The sequence below is a fragment of the Mustelus asterias genome, chromosome 15 (assembly GCF_964213995.1).
Source record: "Mustelus asterias chromosome 15, sMusAst1.hap1.1, whole genome shotgun sequence".
Taxonomy (NCBI): domain Eukaryota; kingdom Metazoa; phylum Chordata; class Chondrichthyes; order Carcharhiniformes; family Triakidae; genus Mustelus; species Mustelus asterias.
This window is the reverse complement of record NC_135815.1, coordinates 50,493,866-50,512,809: the sequence shown is the minus strand read 5'-3', so window position 1 is coordinate 50,512,809 and position 18,944 is coordinate 50,493,866. Positions and strand designations below refer to the sequence as shown.

At 42.8% G+C, this 18,944-nt stretch overlaps 1 protein-coding gene across 1 annotated transcript in view; it reads left to right on the top strand.

The window, feature by feature from the left end:
* The window catches only part of ccdc88ab (coiled-coil and HOOK domain protein 88ab), a 266,369-nt gene that overhangs the window by 115,613 nt on the left and 131,812 nt on the right, over positions 1-18,944 (top strand). The window contains exons 13-14 of the mRNA XM_078229887.1: positions 1,126-1,310; positions 8,063-8,200. Coding sequence (XP_078086013.1) covers positions 1,126-1,310; positions 8,063-8,200 — 323 coding nt within the window. The remainder of the gene's footprint in view (positions 1-1,125; positions 1,311-8,062; positions 8,201-18,944) is intronic.

Genomic DNA, 18,944 nt, shown 5'->3' with positions numbered 1-18,944 from the left:
GTACCACAATTTGGGCAAGATGTGAAGCATTGGCGAGAGCACAAAAAAATTAGCTAGAGGTGCAGCACCTCATCTTATCAGGCTCTTTTCAGTCTTTTGGAGTCAGTATTGAGTTCAATAATTTCAGACCATAATCTCTACTCTTATTTATTTCGGATGGCAGATTGCGGTTATTGTTTTGCTCTTATAATTTCCACTTCTTCTCGACCACCTTTTGTTTGTTTTGTCCTATTACCATCAACATCCCTTCTGTCACTTATTGTCTCCTGCTTTCCACTGTGGAGAGCTTGACAAAGCTCTTGACAATGAGTGTTCCACTTTCTGGTCTCTGCACTCGCCCCCTTACCCATTCTCATGGAATCTCAATCGGTTTTCTCTTGTCCACCACCTCCTTTGTTCATTTCCACTTTCCTCCCCTTTGTGTTTCATTCAAACTTAATACTTTTCTAACTTTTAACTTTTTCCAGTTCTGACAACTGCCTAACTTTAGCCTTGAATGTTTCACTTTAGATTTTCAGCATTTGCAATATTTTGGCTTGGTATTGATCGTGTATCATTATTGGAATTTAAGGAAATGTGGATTGCAGTGATGCAGTCCATTGAAATGTCATATCGTGACACTATTGAGTGATAGGACATAATTCATGTCATTGATTCCCTTAACCATTAATTTCCTAATTTCAACTACATGATTATGGGAAAGCAACAGGGAGGGGGAAAAATAAAACTGAGTTATTTCTGGACTGCATTTGCATAGGTTCTAGCAACTGGATTTAGAATGGAGTTGGTGGAAGGAAGTTGCCTGTTAATCATTTCTTTCTGCTAAGGATGGAGAAACTCATTTTGGAAGGGTAAAGGATAAAACTTGTTTTATCTGATGTTGAAACTTTTTGTGTGATATTCAGCTACACTGCAATAGCTCAGTATAAGTTTTAAGATTCATGGTCCAAATACTTTTCAGTTGATTTGACTGAAACAGATTTCCAGTGCACCAAATTTGATTAGCTGAATTAGATTAGTAAGACAGGAAACTACTGTTCCGTGGCTGTAAAAAACTACTGATAATCCTTCACTAACATGTAACCTGGATCATTCAGCCTGACTTTGCTTTTAAAATCTTTGCAGGGCCTCACAAGTCCCTGGGCCAGGAAGTGAATGAGTTGACCTCCAGTCGTTTGCTTAAGATGGAGAAAGAAAACCAGGCTCTCCTGAAAACTGTGGATGAACTTCGTAGTGTCATGGATTCTACAGATGGCAGTAACTTGAAGATCTTGGAGTTAGAAAAGGAAAACCAGAAACTTAAAAAAAAGGTGTCAATTGTCAGATGTGTTATCACAGTACAGTGTGAACATGCAAAAAGGACAGTAGAAGTACAGCTGGTTGGTACTTTGAGCCGGTCCCATCCAAGACAAACTCTCACACATCAACACACTGTCATACTTATCTGCCTAACCCCCTGCAGCTGCCTCCTGACCCTACTCTTATTTTAGCTCCTGAAAAAGTCCAAAAAAGAAAAAAAATCCTCGGGCTTGTTAAAAGGCTAAACTAAAAAGCTACACCTCTTTAACATTGTCTTCTTGCAAGTCCTGTACTGTTGCTAAATTATCAGACTATTTGTCTGATAATCATTATAGATGAGCAGAACTTTCTTCCAATTAAATATTTTGAAGACTGAAGCCGTTCTTTACTGTCTCCACTACCAATTCCATCCTTCTGGCAGCATCTGAGATTGAGCCAATCTCTGTGCAACCGAGGTGTCACATTTGATCCCAAGGTGAGCCTTCAACCTCATTTGTGCTATCACTAAGGCCACTTATTTCTATTTCTGTACCTTTGTCTGGTTTCAGCTCATCACCTGCTAAAGTTTTCATCCATATCTTCGTTACCTCTAACCTTAACTTACTACAACACACACTCCTGGCTGGTTTCTTGGGTTCATATCACACTATTGATAACCCCCACAGCTTGCCTCCTGGACTTGCAGAATCTCACTGGCTGTCTTGTCTATAGACAATACACAATTCTTTAACCTGTGCCTAATGCTCCCTCCACTCACATTGTCTGTATCTTTAAGACTTGATTAGCTGTAAAGATTCGCATTCTAATCAGTATTCTGTAAATTGATTTTGTGTCAGTGTGCCTTGTTTGGGAGCAGATATCCACTCCATCTGACGAAGGAGCATGGCTCTGAAAGCTAATGGCATTTGCTACCAAATAAGCCTGTACGACTTTAACCTGGTGTTGTTAAAACTCTTGCTGTGGTTTCCCACAGTCAGGGGTCATCAAAAATTCTGTTGCCAGCATCCTAATTCACAGCAAGTCCTGTTTCACCACCACCCCTGTGCTCGCTGATTTACATTGTCCCCTGACCAAGCAAATTCTTGACTTCAAAATTCGCATCATTGTTTTCAGATCCCTCCAAGGTCTTTCTCTTCCTTTAATCCCCTCCAGCCTCTTGATCCTCTGGGACTTTTGCATTTTTCTACTTCTGGCCTCTCATGTATTCTTAATTATAACTGCTCTACCATTGATGACCACGCCTTCAGTTTGCTGGACCTCAAGCTCTGAAATTTCCCCCCCCCCCCCAAGCACCTCTCTGCCTCCCAACCTTGCTTTCTTCCTTTTAACACTCTCTCTCCTCTTGACTAAGCTTTTTGTAATCTGATCTAATATCTCAATATGTGGAAGTTTCATTACCTTTAAAGGCACTATAAAATATATATTTTTATTGTGTTGACTAAGGGTCCTTAAACTACTTGAAGCGTCATCCAGAACTCAAGATGTTAACTCTATTCTCTCTCCACAGATGCTGTCAGACCTGCTGAGATTTTCAAGCATGTTTTATTTTTGTACCTTAAACTACTAGTCATTTGAGTGGCCCTTGTCTGAACCTTTATGATATCAACCATGTAACCATGTAACAGCTGAACACTGTTCTAAAATGAAGGTCAGCAAGCATGGAAGTGATGGTGGAACAGGACTTGCTTCAAGTTGAGGCACTGGCAGTAGAGTTTTGAATGACTTCATGTTTATGGGAGGTTGAATGTGGGAAACCAGCCAGGAGTGTGTTGTAGTAGTTGAATGTGGTGATCGCCAAGCATGAATGAGGACTTGAGCAGTAGTTAAGACTAGAAGAAACAGGAGTAGGCCATTCAGCCCGTGAGTCTCTGCCATTCAGTGGGATCATGGCTGATCTGACCGACATTCCTCGTGATCAAAACATCTATCGATTTCAGCCTTAAATCTTCGCAAGGACTCTGCCCCACAGCTCTGTGGCAAGGAGTTCCCTCTGAGAGAAGAAATTCCTCTTTGTTTTGGTCTTACCTTGACACCCCTTTATTCTGAGACTATGCCCTCTGGTCCTGGACTCTCCCACAAGGGAAATAACTTCTCAGTATCTACCCTGTCAAGCCCCCTGAGAATTCTATATGCCTCATTAAGGTCGCCTCTCATTCTTCTATGCGCCAATGAATAGAGGCCCAGCCTACTCAACCTCTCCTTGTAAACCAATCCCTGTATGCCAGGGATCATCCGAGTGAACCTTCTCTAAACTGCCTCCAATAAAATAATACCTTAAATAAGGGTGCCAAAACTGCTCACAGATGTGGTCTCACCAGTACCTTGTACAGCGCAGCAAGACTTATTTGCTCTTATACTCCAACCCCCTTGAAATAAGAGCCAACATTCCATTCGCCGCCTTGATGACCTGCTGTACCTGTGTGCTAGCTTTGTGTTTCATGCACAAGTATCCCAAAGTCCCTTTGTGTTGCAACCTTCTGCAGTTTTTCTCCATTTAAATAAAATTATGTTCTTTTGTTCTTCCTTTCAAAATGAACAATGTCACATTTTCTGGCATTATACTCCATTTGCCAACTTTATCGCTTTGTAAACTGTTTGTGTCCCTCTCACACCTTACCTTTCCATCTGTTTTTGTGTTGTCTGCAAATTTGGCTACAGTGCACTAGCTTTCTTCCTCTAAATCATTCATACATATTGTAAACAATTGTGGTCCCAGCACTCCTCTGCCATTTCCTTGTTTCCCATAATTATCCCCCCAGATTCATTTTCAAGAGGCCTATGTTCACTTTGACCTTTCTCTTCCTTTTTATATATTTAAATAAGCCCTTATTGTTTTTTATATTCCTTGCTAATTTGCCATTGTAGTTTATTTTTGTTTTTAGTCCTCCTTCGCTGCATTCGGAATTTATTGCAGTCTTGGGGGTTGTCACTGACTTTTGTCTCCTTCTGTTTTTTATTTCAACTTAATACTCCTTAACTTCCTTGGTTAGCCATGGTTGGTTTATCCCTCTCTTGGAATTGTTCCTCCTCAATGGGATATATTTTTGTTGAGAGTCATGAATTACGGCCTCAAGTGACTGCCAGTGCTTGTTTACTGTCTTTCCTGCTAGTCTGTCCACGCAGTTCACTTTAGCTAACTCTACCCTCGTCTCATTGTTACTCCCTTTATTTAAGTTAAACATTGTTGTTTCCAATCCAAGTTTCTCACTCTGAAACTTAGTATTAAATTCTAACATGTTATGATTACTACTTGTAGGGGATCTTTTAGGTCACTTAATAACCCTGCCTCATTCCCCATTACCAGATCCAAGATGGCCTGTTTCCTAGTTGACTCCATGAAATATTGCTCTCGGAAACTTTCCCAGTGCTCTCAATGGATTTATTGCCATATCTACCCTTTCTAACTTGATTATCCCAATCAACATGAAGATTAAAGTCACCCATAATTATTGCTCTATTTTTACATGCTCCTATTATTTGCTGACTTATACTCATTCCTACAGTGTGGCTGCTGTTTGGAGGATCTGTACACTACTACCAATTTTTTTTTAAACCTTGTTTTTTTTTACCTCCACCCAAATGGACTCTACATCATCTGAGCCTAGACTGTCTCTCACAACTGACCGAATTTTATTTCTTATTAATAGTGCTACCTCACCACTGTTTCTTTCCTTCCTGTCTTTCCAAAAGGTCAAATACCCCTGGATATTAAGTTGCCAGTTTTGATCTTTTAACCATGTCTCTGTAATGGCTATGCGATCATATCCGTTTATCTCGATTTGTGCCATCGGTTCATCTACCCTTATTCTGAATGCTTCGTGCATTAAGTTACAAAGCCTTCAGGCTTGCCTTTTTGCCATTTTGAATCATCCTAACTCTTCGTACTATGGCGGGCCCTACTTGCTTCTCGCCCTTGATTACCCTGTCTACTGTTTTTGCATTATACTGTTCCTCTTTCCCTTATCACCTTACTTGGGTTCCCATCCCCCTGCCAATCTAATTTAAACCCTCCCCACCAACATTAGAAAATACTTGGCCGAGGACATTAGTCCTGGTCCTGCCCAGTTGTTAAGCATCCAGTTTGTACTGATCCCACCTCCCCCAGAACTGGTTCCAGTGTCCCAGGAATCTGAAACCCTTCCCCTTGCTCCATCTTTCCAGCCATGTATTCATCTGCTTTATCCTGGGATTTCTACTCTGACTAGCATGTGGTACTGGTAGTGATTCTGAGATCACTACCAGTGGGGGCGGCACAGTGGTTAGCACTGCTGCCTCACAACACCAGGGACCCTGGTTCAATTCCCAGCTCGGGTCACTGTCTGTATGGAGTTTGCACATTCTCTGCATGGGTTTCCTCCGGGTGCTCCAGTTTGCGCTCTCATTCCAAAGATGTGCAGATTAGGTTGACTGGCCATGTTAAATTGACCCTAATGTCGGGATTAGCAGGGTAAATATGTGGGGTTACAAGAATAGGGCCTGGGTGGGATTGTGGTCGGTGCAGACTCGATGGGCCAAATGGCGGCCTCCTGCACTGTAGGGATTCTATGATTCATTACCTTTTGAGGTCCTACTTTTCAACTTGATTCCTAACTCCCTGTATTCAACTTTTAGGACCTCATGCCTTTTTGTTACCTATGTCATTGGTACCAATGTATACCACAATGACTGGTTGTTCACCCTCCCCCTCCAGAATGTCCTGTTGCTGCTCTGAGATATCGTGACCTAAGCACCAGTGAGGCAACATACCATCCTGGAGTCTCATTTGTGGCCACACAAATGTCTATCTATTCCCCTTTAACTATATTTTCTTCTCCTCTCCTGTGCAGCAGAGCCAACTATGGTGCAACAAGTTTAGGCTGTTACTGCTTCCCCAAGAGGCCATTCTCCCCGACAGTATCCAAAGCGGCATATTGATTCTGCAAGGGAATGGCCGCAGAAGGTACCTGCATTGCCTGCCTAGTCGTCCTATTCTTCCTGGTGGTCAGCTATTACCTTTCTGTTGTGGAGTCTTGGACAGCAGTGTGACCACTTCTCTGTACGTGCTATCCACGATGCTCCCAGATTCATGGATGCTCCAAAGTGTCCCCTGCTGTTGCTGCAGCTCCTAAACCTGGGCTTCCATGAGCATCAGCTGGAGACACTGCACACATGCTGGCCCCAGGAACTGGAAATGTTCCCAGCTTCCCACATGGAGCACAAGAACACACCATGGTTTTGAGCTCTCTTGCCATGACTTTAAACTTTTTAAATCTGTTACCCTGGGGCTCTTTCTTAATCCTCATTCCTACAGAATAAATACAAACTATAAACTACAAAAAAACATACAGACTATAAATGAGACAAGTAGTAAAGCTTACCAGCTACTTACCAATTGGCGCTCTCTCTCGTAGTTTACTGCTACAGGGCAAGATCACTCTGAAGATTAAGAAGTTGGAAAGCAAAGAAAAAATGCAAAGAGCACCTCTTTCCCTCTGCACTGAATTCCCACTATGCTCCAAATTGCTAATACCTGCATTCACTCTGGCTGTTTCTCACTCAACATATATTCTCTCCCACTGCTAGACAGGGGCAAACTTAGAGGTGGAAATAGGTGGCCATAGTGATGGTGCAAATATGAGGTTGGAGGTTCATCTCAGGATCAAATTTGACACCAAGGTTGCGAACAGAGCAAATCTGACCAAGGCCCAAATTTATTTTGTTATACTTAACTGTTTGAGCAATACATTGTAAGACTCTGTTTGTCTCCGAACAGCCTCATGGTATCGGGCTTGGACCTTTTGACATAACCCCAACCTTCAGCAGGCAACACTGCATAGTACAAAGATTCTTCAATTGCACCTACCAAAATGCATCATATAACATTCATCTGTATTAAAAGCTACCTGCCAGACATGAGCCTCATTGTTCCCAATTATATTTGGCTCTAATTTTTAATATTCAGCTTTTACATATACAAATATCCTTAAGAGAGTGGATCAATTTGTGAGAATATAACCTGAACTGAGATTTTAAATGGTTAAACAAACTGATATATCTTTAGGTATTAGTAATTACTATTTGAAAGCTCAAGATTACGTTATGGTCTTGAAATTCCTTTTCTCCTCCACTTTGGTTTTAATTACATTCCTTTCTATGACAACAACAGTTGTCTATGCTAATTTGTAATAAGATGAGCTATTTATCTTCACTTTTTGTTCATTGATCAAGCCAGCTGATTCCATGCACAACATGGATTACAATATTTAACTGTAACTTAATAATTGGGCCTAGATTTAATAGCAAAAACAGAAAATACAGGAAAATCTGACAGCATCTGTGGAAAGGTAATAAAGCTAATGTTTCAAGTTTGGATGACCCTTCGTCAGAGCTGAAGACAAAAGAAAAGACAAGATTTATACTAATTAGGGTAAGGGGGAGGGCTGTCATTGACAAAGATGTCATAGTCAAAAAAAGAAAGGGAATGTAAATGATGGTGGTTATGACTAAGAAGGGTCCTGATAGCGGCCATTATGATTTCATTACATTGACTTGATAACAGATGAATCTAAGTGACAAACCTACTGTCAGTAAGGCTAAAGAAAGTGTGTTGAGTTTGTCATTGCCTAGTGGCGTATTGTTCACAAACAAAATAGTCACATTTCTTACTGATTTCATTTTAATGTATATTTAATTAAGTTCATTGCAGCATTATAACTTTGTCACTCTTTTTCATTTTCTTGTACTGTAGAATTGCATATTTTAAAAGTTATTCTTTCTGTTTTAGATGGCGAGGCTCCAGGGAGAAATCAGCAATGAAAAACAAAGTATGCAAAATGTTGAAAGCCTTAGCAACGATCTTATAAAAGAGAAGTCCCAACTTGAAGAAACTATTGAAACCATTCGCGAAAGTACTGAGGGACAAGTAAGAGCAGAAGATTAAATACATTTCTACAAACTTGATTGAAGCTATATTGTGATAACTTCATTTTCAAAAAGACATTGATTGGCAGATTTGGGTGCAGGATGAGCTTCAAAACCAGCATAAACTGGATAATTGACTTGGTACCTTGTTGTTTTGTGCTCCTGACTATAGTGGGTGTTCCCTCGAACTTTAACCTCCATGTAACATCAGTTCCATAACATCATATCCCAAACATTTCTCATTAAAAAAATTCAAATGAAATACTAATAAATAGTTTATTAAGACACACTAACTGATGATGCGCAAAGTCCTTTTTATATTTTTTATGCTGTGTGCGATCTGTTCATTTTAAGTTTTTTTTAAAATTCATTCATAGGATGTAAATGTTGCAGGCAAGGCCAATATTTGTCGCCCATCCCTAATTATCTTTGAAAAGGAGGTGGTGAGCTGCCTCCTTGAGTTACAGAAGTTCATGTGCTATAGGCGCACACACAATTGGGAATGGAATTACCGGATTTTGACCAGTTAGGATGGTTTTGATTTTGAATTGATTTGTTATTGTCACGTGAATTAACAAAGTCAAAAGTATTGTTTCTTGCACGCTACACAGACAAAGCATAGTTTTCATAGAGGAGGAAATGAGAGAGCGCAGAATGTAGTGTTACAGTCATAACTAGGGTGTAGAGAAAGATCAAAATGCAAGATAAGTCCATTCAAAAGTCTGACAGCAGCAGGGAAGAAGCTGTTCTTGAGTCGGTTGGTACGTGACCTCAGACTTTTGTATCTTTTTCCCAAAGGAAGAAGGTGGAAAAGAGAATGTCCGGAGTGCGTGGGGTCCATTATGCTGGCTGCTTTGCCGAGGCAGCAGGGAGTGTAGACAGAGTCAATGGATGGGAGACTGGTTTGCGTGATGGCCTGGGTTACATTTACGACCCTTTTAGTTTCTTGCAGTCTTGGGCAGAGCAGGAGCCATACCAAGCTGTGATACAGCCAAAAAGAATGCTTTCTATGGTGTATCTGTAAAGGTTGGTGAGAGTAAATTTCCTTAGTCTTCTGAGAAAGTAAAGGAATTGTTGGACTTTCTTTAGTGTTGATCTTAGGTGTCCAGATCAACAAGCTGTTCTGGTCCAAGCTGGGGGGACCAGAACAGCTTGTTGATCTGGACACCTAAAAACTTGAAGCTCTCGACCCTTTCTACTTAGTCCCTGTTGATGGAGACAGGGGCATGTTCTTCTTTACACTTCCTGAAGTCTGTGACAATCTCCTTCATTTTGTTGACATTGAGGGATGGATTATTGTTGCTGCACCAGTTCACTAGATTCTCTATCTCATTCCTGTACTTTGTCTTGTCATTGTTTGAGATCCGACCCACTATGATGGTGTTGTCAGCAGACTTGAAAATCAAATTGGAGGGGAATTTGGCCACACAGTCATAGGTGTATAAGGAGTATAGTAGGGGGCTGAGAACACAGCCTTGTGGGGCACTGGTGTTGAGGATGATTGTGGAGGAGGTGTTGTTGCCTGGTGTATGGCTTAGAGGAGAACTTCCATGCAGTGGTGTTCCATCATAGAAGGTACACGTCACTACCACTGTGCATTAGCAGTGGAAGGAATGAATGTTTGAAGTGGTGGAAGGCGTGCCAATTAAACAGGTTGCTTTGTCCTGGATGGTATTAAACTTCACGTACTCCGCCAAGCGAGTAGATAGTAGTCCATAACACACATGACTTGCACCTTGTAGATGGTGTGCAGGCTTCTGGAAGTCAAAGTGAATTACTCGCCACATAACTCAGTCGCTGACCTGCTCTTCCGGTTCTTGTAGCCAAAGTATTTATGTGGTTAGTATTGTTTCTGTTCAGCTTTAACCTGTAGGCTATTGGTGATGGGAGATTTGGTGATAACGCCAAGGAGGAAAGATTGGTTCTATAAACCAGTTTGTAATAATCAGCGAGCTCTGCTGCCTGGCAAGCAGTTTTAACTTTTTGTTCCTTAACATGTGTCCTAATAATCAAAGGAAGTGAATCTTTAATTTTTTCTAAAAGAATCACCTCTCTAAGGGCTTGATATGTATGTTTTTTCTATCTTTAACACTCGTATCTATTGGTCAAAGTTATTTTGCTTCACCCTCTCAAATTCAGTATGGCTTTTTTCTTGGCTGTTTTCTTGTGTTTTGAAATTTCTACCTGTATGCCTCAAGAACCAACTCATACGCACCAAGGATAGCTATCTTTACTATGTCATAATCTACAGATACCTCTTCTGACAATGATGCATTTTTCTCACTAGATCTACCTCCCAGTCAGCTTTGTAAAAGTAATGTCCAAATGTCTTGTGGCCATTTCATCTGTTTAACTATCTTTTCAAAAGAAATAAAGAATGCTTCCATATCATTTTCCTCAAATTTTGGAAGAGCTTGTATAAATTTAAACATTTCCCCACTAGGTTCATGTCCACAACTACTTCCTTTACCTGCTTTGGTGCCTCTTTGCCCATGGCCGACATTTGAAGTTGAAACTCTCTCATTGCTATATTCTGCATTTCCATTACTCTATGAAAAATCTCACTTTTTCATTTTTCTGCATTTCAAGTTCAAGTTTTATAATACAGAACAATACAGCATAGGAACAGGCCTTCCAGCCCAAAATGTTGTGCCAAACATGATGCCAGATTAAACTAATGCCTTCTGCCTGCCCTTGGTCCCTTTCCCTCTATTCCTTTCATATTCATGTGCTTATCATAAAGCCCCTTAAACGACCCTATTGTATCTGTCTGCACCACTGGCAGCGCGTCCAAGACACCTACCACTATGTACAAAAACTTGTCCCTCGCATCTCCTTTGAACTTCCCTGCCTCCCCTTAAGTGCATGCCCCCTAGATAATTTCCTTGTTTTTCGTGAATTTCTAATTTTGTCATTGTTATTTGTAATTGAATTTTAGCTAATGCAATTTTCTTACTTTTCGAATAACTTGGTCTATCAGGCAACCCTTGAAATTTTAAATGTTTCACTAGAATTTCAATAATCTCAGCTTTCTTTAACCCTGCAGGTAATCCTAAATCCCATTTATTTGCCAAATCAGTTAACTGACTTTTGGTTCTTTCTGTAAACCCCTCAGGGTTATCTCTTCCATCTTTAGGAATGTTTTAGGCATTTCCAACGCCATTTCCTTTGTCCAGTACTTTAATACCCCACTAACGATTCACAGATCCCGCCATTTACCAATAATTCCCAAATCAAGCTTTACTATTTTTATGTTCAGTAACTTGTTTTCCACGTTTCAAAATTTCCCAGCCAATTATTACTAATCAGCATCCAATAGTCCTTTTTCCATATTTTGAAATCCTGCAAGAGTCACCCACTTTTGTTATAATTCCAGTTGATATAACTGTACGGGTAAATCTCAGAATGGAACCCTAGCTTAAGAGACCAACTTTTTGAAAAATCAGTGTTGAGGAATAGTGTCACAGGACTGCTAATTCGTTTTAACAATAAGAAAAAAAATTAAATATGCAAAATGGATTGTAATGCGATGCTCCCATACTCCTCCTTTTAGCTTAACCACTACACACAGGTTTTAAGATTAACACGAATGACAAAGTCCATGTGAAGCCCCCCCCCCCCCCCCCCACACTCCCCTTCTGTACATGCTTTAGAATCTTCTCTTGTAGTGACGCACTTGCTTAGCAATTCGCATTCCAGTTCACAGGCTTTCAGATTAAAGCTTTCAGGTTTTCACTGTTACACCAATTTTGATATCCAGTCAATACTTCATAATTTGCTCATAGACGATAGTAAGACATTTCAAATTTAGGATTACTTTTAGAAAACCTTTCTCTAATATTCTCACCAATTAATTTCTTCTCAACTTTGTCAGGTTCAAGTGTCCCTGAATGGAATCCTGTTCTATTTCCTAGTTTCTCCTTTGTTCCCTTTAACTCCAGACCTTCTGGAAACTTTTCATTTCTCTAGCTTCTTAACTAGCTATTCCTTAGATCTTTGGCAGTGGCTGGAGAGTTTTTCTTGCAGCAAAGTTAAAAAAGCTTGTTCCTCTTGATCAAATATTATACCAAGAAAACAAGGCTCTCCAACCTCAACGCCAGTACCTTAGCTAACAGCTTTACATCAGTATTTAAAAGAGGCCAATATGAGCCACATTCTGCATGGTGTCTTTTTTTAGTATAAACAAGATAATGTTGGGGTAAAGAACCTTGGGACAGTGAATCATTAAACATATCTGGTAATAAGTTGAGTGGAAGTCGTGCCTTACAAATTTGGTGGAGTTTTTTGAGGAAGTGAAAAAATGGTTGACGAAGAGCCGTGGATGTCATCTATATGGATTTCAGTAAGGCACTTGACAAAGTCCCTCATGGCAGGTTGGTTAAGAAGGTTAAGGCTCATGGGATACAAGGAGAGGTGTCTAGATGGGTAGAAAACTGGCTTGGCTACAGAAGACAGAGGATAACAGTCGAAGGGTCTTTTTCCGGCTGGAGGTCTGTGACCAGTGGTGTTCCGCAGGGCTCTGTGCTGGGACCTCTGCTATTTGTGATATATATGAATGATTTGTAAGAAGGTGTAACTGGTGTTATCAGCAAGTTTGCGGATGACACGAAGATGGCTGGACTTGCGGATAGCGATGAACATTGTCGGACAATGCAGCAGGATATAGATAGGCTGGAAAATTGGACGGAGAGGTGGCAGATGGAATTTAATCCAGATAAATGCGAAGTGATGCATTTTGGGAGAACTAATGTAGGGGGGAGTTATACAATAAATGGCAGAGCCATCAGGAGTATAGAAACACAGAGGGACCTAGGTGTGCAAGTCCACAAATCCTTGAAGGTGGCAGCACAGGTGGAGAAGGTGGTGAAGAAGGCATATGGTATGCTTGCCTTTATAGGACGGGGTATGGAGTATAAAAGCTGGAGTCTGATGTTGCAGGCGTATAGAACGCTGGTTAGGCCACATTTGGAGTACTGCGTCCAGTTCTGGTCGCCGCACTACCAGAAGGACGTGGAGGCTTTAGAGAGAGTGCAGAGAAGGTTTACCAGGATGTTGCCTGGTATGGAGGGTCTTAGCTATGAGGAGAGACTGGGTAAACTGGGCTTGTTCTCCCTGGAAGGACGGAGAATGAGGGGAGACCTAATAGAGGTGTACAAAATTATGAAGGGTATAGATAGGGTGAAGAGTGGGAAGCTTTTTCCCAGGTCGGAGGTGACGATCACGAGGGGTCACGGGCTCAAGGTGAGGGGGGGCGAGGTATAACTCTGATATCAGAGGGACGTTTTTTACACAGAGAGTGGTGGGGGCCTGGAATGTGCTGCCAAGTAGGGTGGTGGAGGCAGACACACTGGCATCGTTTAAGACTTACCTGGATAGTCACATGAGCAGTCTGGGAATGGAGGGATACAAACGAATGGTCTAGTTGGACCAATGAGCGGCACAGGCTTGGAGGGCCGAAGGGCCTGTTTCCTGTGCTGTGCTGTTCTTTGGAGAATTTTTAATGGAACTCAATAGAAAAGCTCTCATGGCTTTCATGCCATGTCAATTTGCATTGACTTAATGCAGTTTGTTATCTCATCCAGATGCAAAGGATTGTCCAAGTCTCGAGTCCGCGCCCACAAATGGGATGTTCAAATTATTTAGAATGGCAGCCATTGCCATGGCATCCATTGGGGTTTTGATTTATGAAGGTTACGATAAAAAGTGAAGATCCAATTAATATCAGAAGGGTCGATAGTAGGATAATGGGAGGAGTCGTAAACTTGGGAGATAAACCGCAAAGCAGACTGGCACCTAAGTTGGTGGGAAGAAGATTGGGGAAGGTTTAAACGAGAGCGTCCCTCTGAACCATTATAACATACGCTCAGCTTTATTTGTGGAAAGTAAGTCAAATTGAATCTGAAGTTTTAGCCTGTCTGCATATAACTCGGGAATGAGGGTGATGGAATATTGACGGCCTATTTCTAAAATTAAATCCATCAATTCTTGTTGTTTTAATTTTCTTTGTTTGATAATATATGCGGCACGGTAGCACAGTGGTAAGCACTGCTGCTTCACAGCTCCAGGGACCTGGGTTCGATTCCCGGCTTGGGTCACTTGTGTGGAGTTTGCACATTCTCCTCGTGTCTGCGTGGGTTTCCTCTGGGTGTTCCGGTTTCCTCCCACAGTCCAAAGATGTGCGGGTTAGGTTGATTGGCCATGCTAAAATTGCCCCTTAGTGTCGTGAGATGCATAGGTTAGAGGGATTTGTGGATAAAATGTGTAGCGATGTGGGAGTAGAGCCTGGGTGGGATTGTGGTTGGTGCAGACCCGATGGGCCGAGTGGCCTCTTTCTGTACTGTGGGGTTTCTATGATTCCTATGATATGCAATGTAAGAAATTATGTTTCCCAGAGGACCGTACTGAGGGTTTCCCATAGTACTGATGGGGTGGTGGAATCAGATTTATTCATTTTAATAAATCTATACTGGTGGATATGAATTTACAATAATCTTTGTCAGATAGTAAGGTTGTGTTAAATCGCCATGGAGGCTGACCTTTTGCTTTGGGCGAAAAAGCCAGGTCAAGGGAGTGGGATGCATGGTCAGATATAATGACAGAAAACTCAGCTGTTTTAACTGAGAGGAAAAGAGCTCTATCGGAAAAAAAAGTAGTCAATACATGGTGGAAATGAGAGAAGTAGGAAAAGTTCCTTGCAGTCGGGTAGAGGAAACGCCAAGGGTCAACACAATCCATTTGAGTCATAAATGTGGAGAGAGCCTGGACACGGCAGAAGGGGTAAAAGTCTTTGGGCTTGAGCAATCTTAATTCTAGATCTATGACTTAGTTTAGATCCCCTCCAAAAATAAGATGGCGGGTGTCTAGATTGGGAAGGGAGAATTGAAGCAATGCAATTTTGTTTCATCCCAGATAAAAACTACAGGGGTTTGGAAAAGTGTGCCACTGTTGTATAACATCTTCCGGGATCTGAAATTCTGCTGTTAATCAAGGTTGCCTTCCCCTTCGCTCTACCGTTAAAGTTGGAATGAAACACCTGGCCAGTCCGTGCTTTACGGAATTTGGTGTGATCATTAACACCTGAAGAAATGTAATATCAGTGTTAAGGAGGAGGATGACTCTCCAGGGGTAAGCCACAGTGAGTCAGGTTCTGTGGCCCGGAAAGGAGAGCAATAGTGGTGGGGGATGCGTCGGTTAGAGGCACGGACAGGCGATTCTGTGGGTGCGAACGGGACTCCAGGATGGTAGTCTGCCTACCTGGTGCTGGGGTAATGGATGGCTCCAAGCGGATAGGAGGCATCTTAAAAGGGGAAGATAAAGAAACGGATGTCATTGTATACATTGGTGCAAATGACGTAGATAGGAAGAGCAGGGGGATCCTACGAGAGCAATTCAGGGAGTTGGGAAATAGACTAAAAAGTAGGGCCTCCAGGGTGGCCATCTCTGGGCTGCTCCCAATGCCTCGTGCCAGTGAGGCTAAGAATAGGAAGTTAGTACAATTGAATGCTTGGCTAAAGGACTGGTCCAGGAGGGAGGGCTTCATTTTCCTAGATCAATGGGAAGTTTTCAGGAGAGGATGGCACCTGTACAAGAAGGACGGGTCACAACTAAGTTGGAAGGGCACGAATATCCTGGCTGGGAGTTTTGCTGGTGCAGTTCGGGGGGGTTTAAACTAGTATGGCAGGGGGATGGGGATCAAAATATTAGGTCTACAAGTGTAGAGGCTGGGGACGAGCTTGGGGCTGGGACAAGGCTGGCAAAGAAGAAGAGCACTCTGGGGGAGGATGACCTCACTGGGCCTGGAGGTCTGGAGTGCTTATACTTCAATGCAAGGAGCGTAGCAGGTAAGACAGACGAACTTAGGGCCTTAATGCTCACGAGGAATTTGGATGCGGTTGCGGTGACAGAGACTTGGTTGAAAGAGGGACAGGACTGGCAGCTGAATATTCCGGGGTACAAGTGTTTTGGGCGACTCCGAGGAGGGGCCAAAAGAGGTGGGGGAGTAGCAGTATTAGTTGGAGAGCATATTACAGCAGTGCAGAGGGAGGACAATTCAGAGGGGTCGTGGAGCTTAGAAACAGGAAGGGCGCAGTCATTATGTTGGGGGTATACTACAGGCCCCCCAACTGCCCAAGGGAAGTGGAAGAACGGATATGTCAGGAGATACTGGATAGGTGCAGGAAAAATAGGGTTGTTGTAGTGGGAGACTTCAATTTCCCTGGTATAGATTGGAAATCGCTGAGAGCAGGGACTCTGAATGGGGAGGAATTTGGAACAATATGTAGATAGCCCGACTAGAGAGGGGGCTATACTGGACCTCGTACTGGGGAATGAGCCCGGTCAGGTCTTCAAAGTTTCGGTAGGGGAACATGTGGCAAATAGTGACCCCAATTCTGTTAGCTTTAGGATAGTGATGGAAAAGGATGAGTGGTGTCCCAAGGGTAAGGTGTTGGATTGGGGGAAAGGCTAACTTTAGTGGGATTAGGCAGAAATTAGCAGCTCTTGATTGGGAGAGGCTGTTTGAGGGTAAATCCACATCTGGCATGTGGGAGTCTTTTAAGGAACAGTTGTTAGGGCTACAGGACAGGCATGTGCCTGTAAAAAAGGATAGGAAGGGTAGGATTCGAGAACCGTGGATAACCAGGGAAATTGAGGGACTGGTCAAAAAGGAAAGAGAGGCATATGTTAGGTCCAGGCAGCTAAAAACGGAGGGAGCTCTGGAGGAGTACAAAAAGTAGGAAAGAACTCAAACGGGGAATTAGAAGGGCAAAAAGGGGTCACGAAATGTCCTTGGCAGACAGGATTAAGGAGAATCCCAAGGTATTTTATTCATACGTTAGGAACAAAAGGGTTGTCAGAGGAAAAATCGGACCTCTCAGGGACAAAAGTGGGGAATTATGCTTGGAGCCCAAAGAAGTAGGGGAGATCCTAAATGAATACTTTGCGTCGGTATTCACAAAGGAGAGGGATGTGTTGACTGGGAGTGTCTCGGAGGGGAGTGTTGAACCGTTGGAGAAAATCTCCATTACAAGGGAGGAAGTGTTAGGTTTGTTAGAGAATATAAAGACTGACAAATCCCCAGGGCCTGATGGAATCTATCCAAGGCTGCTCAGGGAGATGAGAGATGAAATCGCTGGGCCTCTGACGCAAATCTTTGTCTCGTCACTGGACGCAGGTGAGGTCCCAGAGGATTGGAGGATAGCTAATGTGGTCCCGTTATTTAAGAATGGTAGGAAGGATAACCCAGATAATTATAGGCCGGTGAGCTTGACGTCCGTGGTGGGGAAGTTGTTGGAGAAGATTCTTAGAGATAGGATGTATGCGCATTTAGAAAGGAATAAACTCATTAACGATAGTCAGCATGGTTTTGTGAGAGGGAGGTCATGCCTCACTAACCTGGTGGAGGTTTTTGAAGAAGTGACTAGAATGGTTGACGAGGGAAGGGCCGTGGATGTCGTCTATATGGACTTTAGTAAAGCATTTGACAAAGTCCCTCATGGTAGGCTGGTGAAAAAGATTGGATCTCGTGGGATAAAGGGGGAGGCGGCTAGATGGGTGGAGAACTATCTTGGTCACAGAAGACAGAGGGTGGTAGTGGAAGGGTCTTTTTCCGGCTGGAGGCCTGCGACTAGTGGTGTTCCGCAGGGCTCTGTATTGGGACCTCTGCTGTTTGTGATTTATGTACACGATCTGGAAGAAGGTGTAACTGGGGTGATCAGTAAGTTTGCGGACGACACAAAATTGGCAGGACTTGCAGATAGTGAGGAGCATTGTCAGAAGCTACAGAAGGATATAGATAGGCTGGAAATTTGGGCAAAGAAATGGCAGATGGAGTTCAATCCTGATAAAATGCAAAGTGATGCATTTTGGTAGAAATAATGTAGGGAGGAGCTATACGATAAATGGCAGAACCATAAAGGGTGTAGATACGCAGAGGGACCTGGGTGTGCAAGTCCACAGATCCTTGAAGGTGACGTCACAGGTGGAGAAGGTGGTGAAGAAGGCATATGGCATGCTTGCCTTTGTAGGACGGGGCATAGAGTATAAAAGTTGGGGTCTGATGTTGCAGATGTATAGAACGTTGGTTCGTCCGCATTTGGAATACTGCGTCCAGTTCTGGTCGCCACACTACCAGAAGGACGTGGAGGCTTTGGAGAGAGTACAGAGGAGGTTTACCGGGATGTTGCCTGGTATGGAGGGGCTTAGTTATGAGGAGAGATTGGGTAAACTGGAGCTGTTCTCCCTGGAAAGACAGAGGACGAGGAGCGACTTAATAGAGGTGTATAAAATTATGAAAGGCATAGATAGGGTGAATGGTGGGAAGCTTTTCCCCAGGTCAGTGGTGACGTTCACGAGGGGTCATAGATTCAAGGCGAAGGGGGGGAGGTTTATCACAGATATCAGAAGGACATATTTTACACAGAGGGTGGTGGGGGCCTGGAATGCGCTGCCAGGCAAGGTGGTGGAGGCGGACACACTGGGAACGTTTAAGACTTATCTAGATAGCCACATGAACGGAGTGGGAATGGAGGGATACTAAAGAATGGTTTCGTTTGGACCAGGGAGTGGCACGGGCTTGGAGGGCCGAAGGGCCTGTTCCTGTGTTATATTGTTCTTTGTTCTTGAGATATGAAAAGACTTTGAAATGTTTCACTGGGCCATTCAACCCCCTAACATTCCATGTAACTAGGCTGATTGAGAGCCCTGTGCCACCCTAACCATCTAAGCCAGTCATACGTATTGGAAGA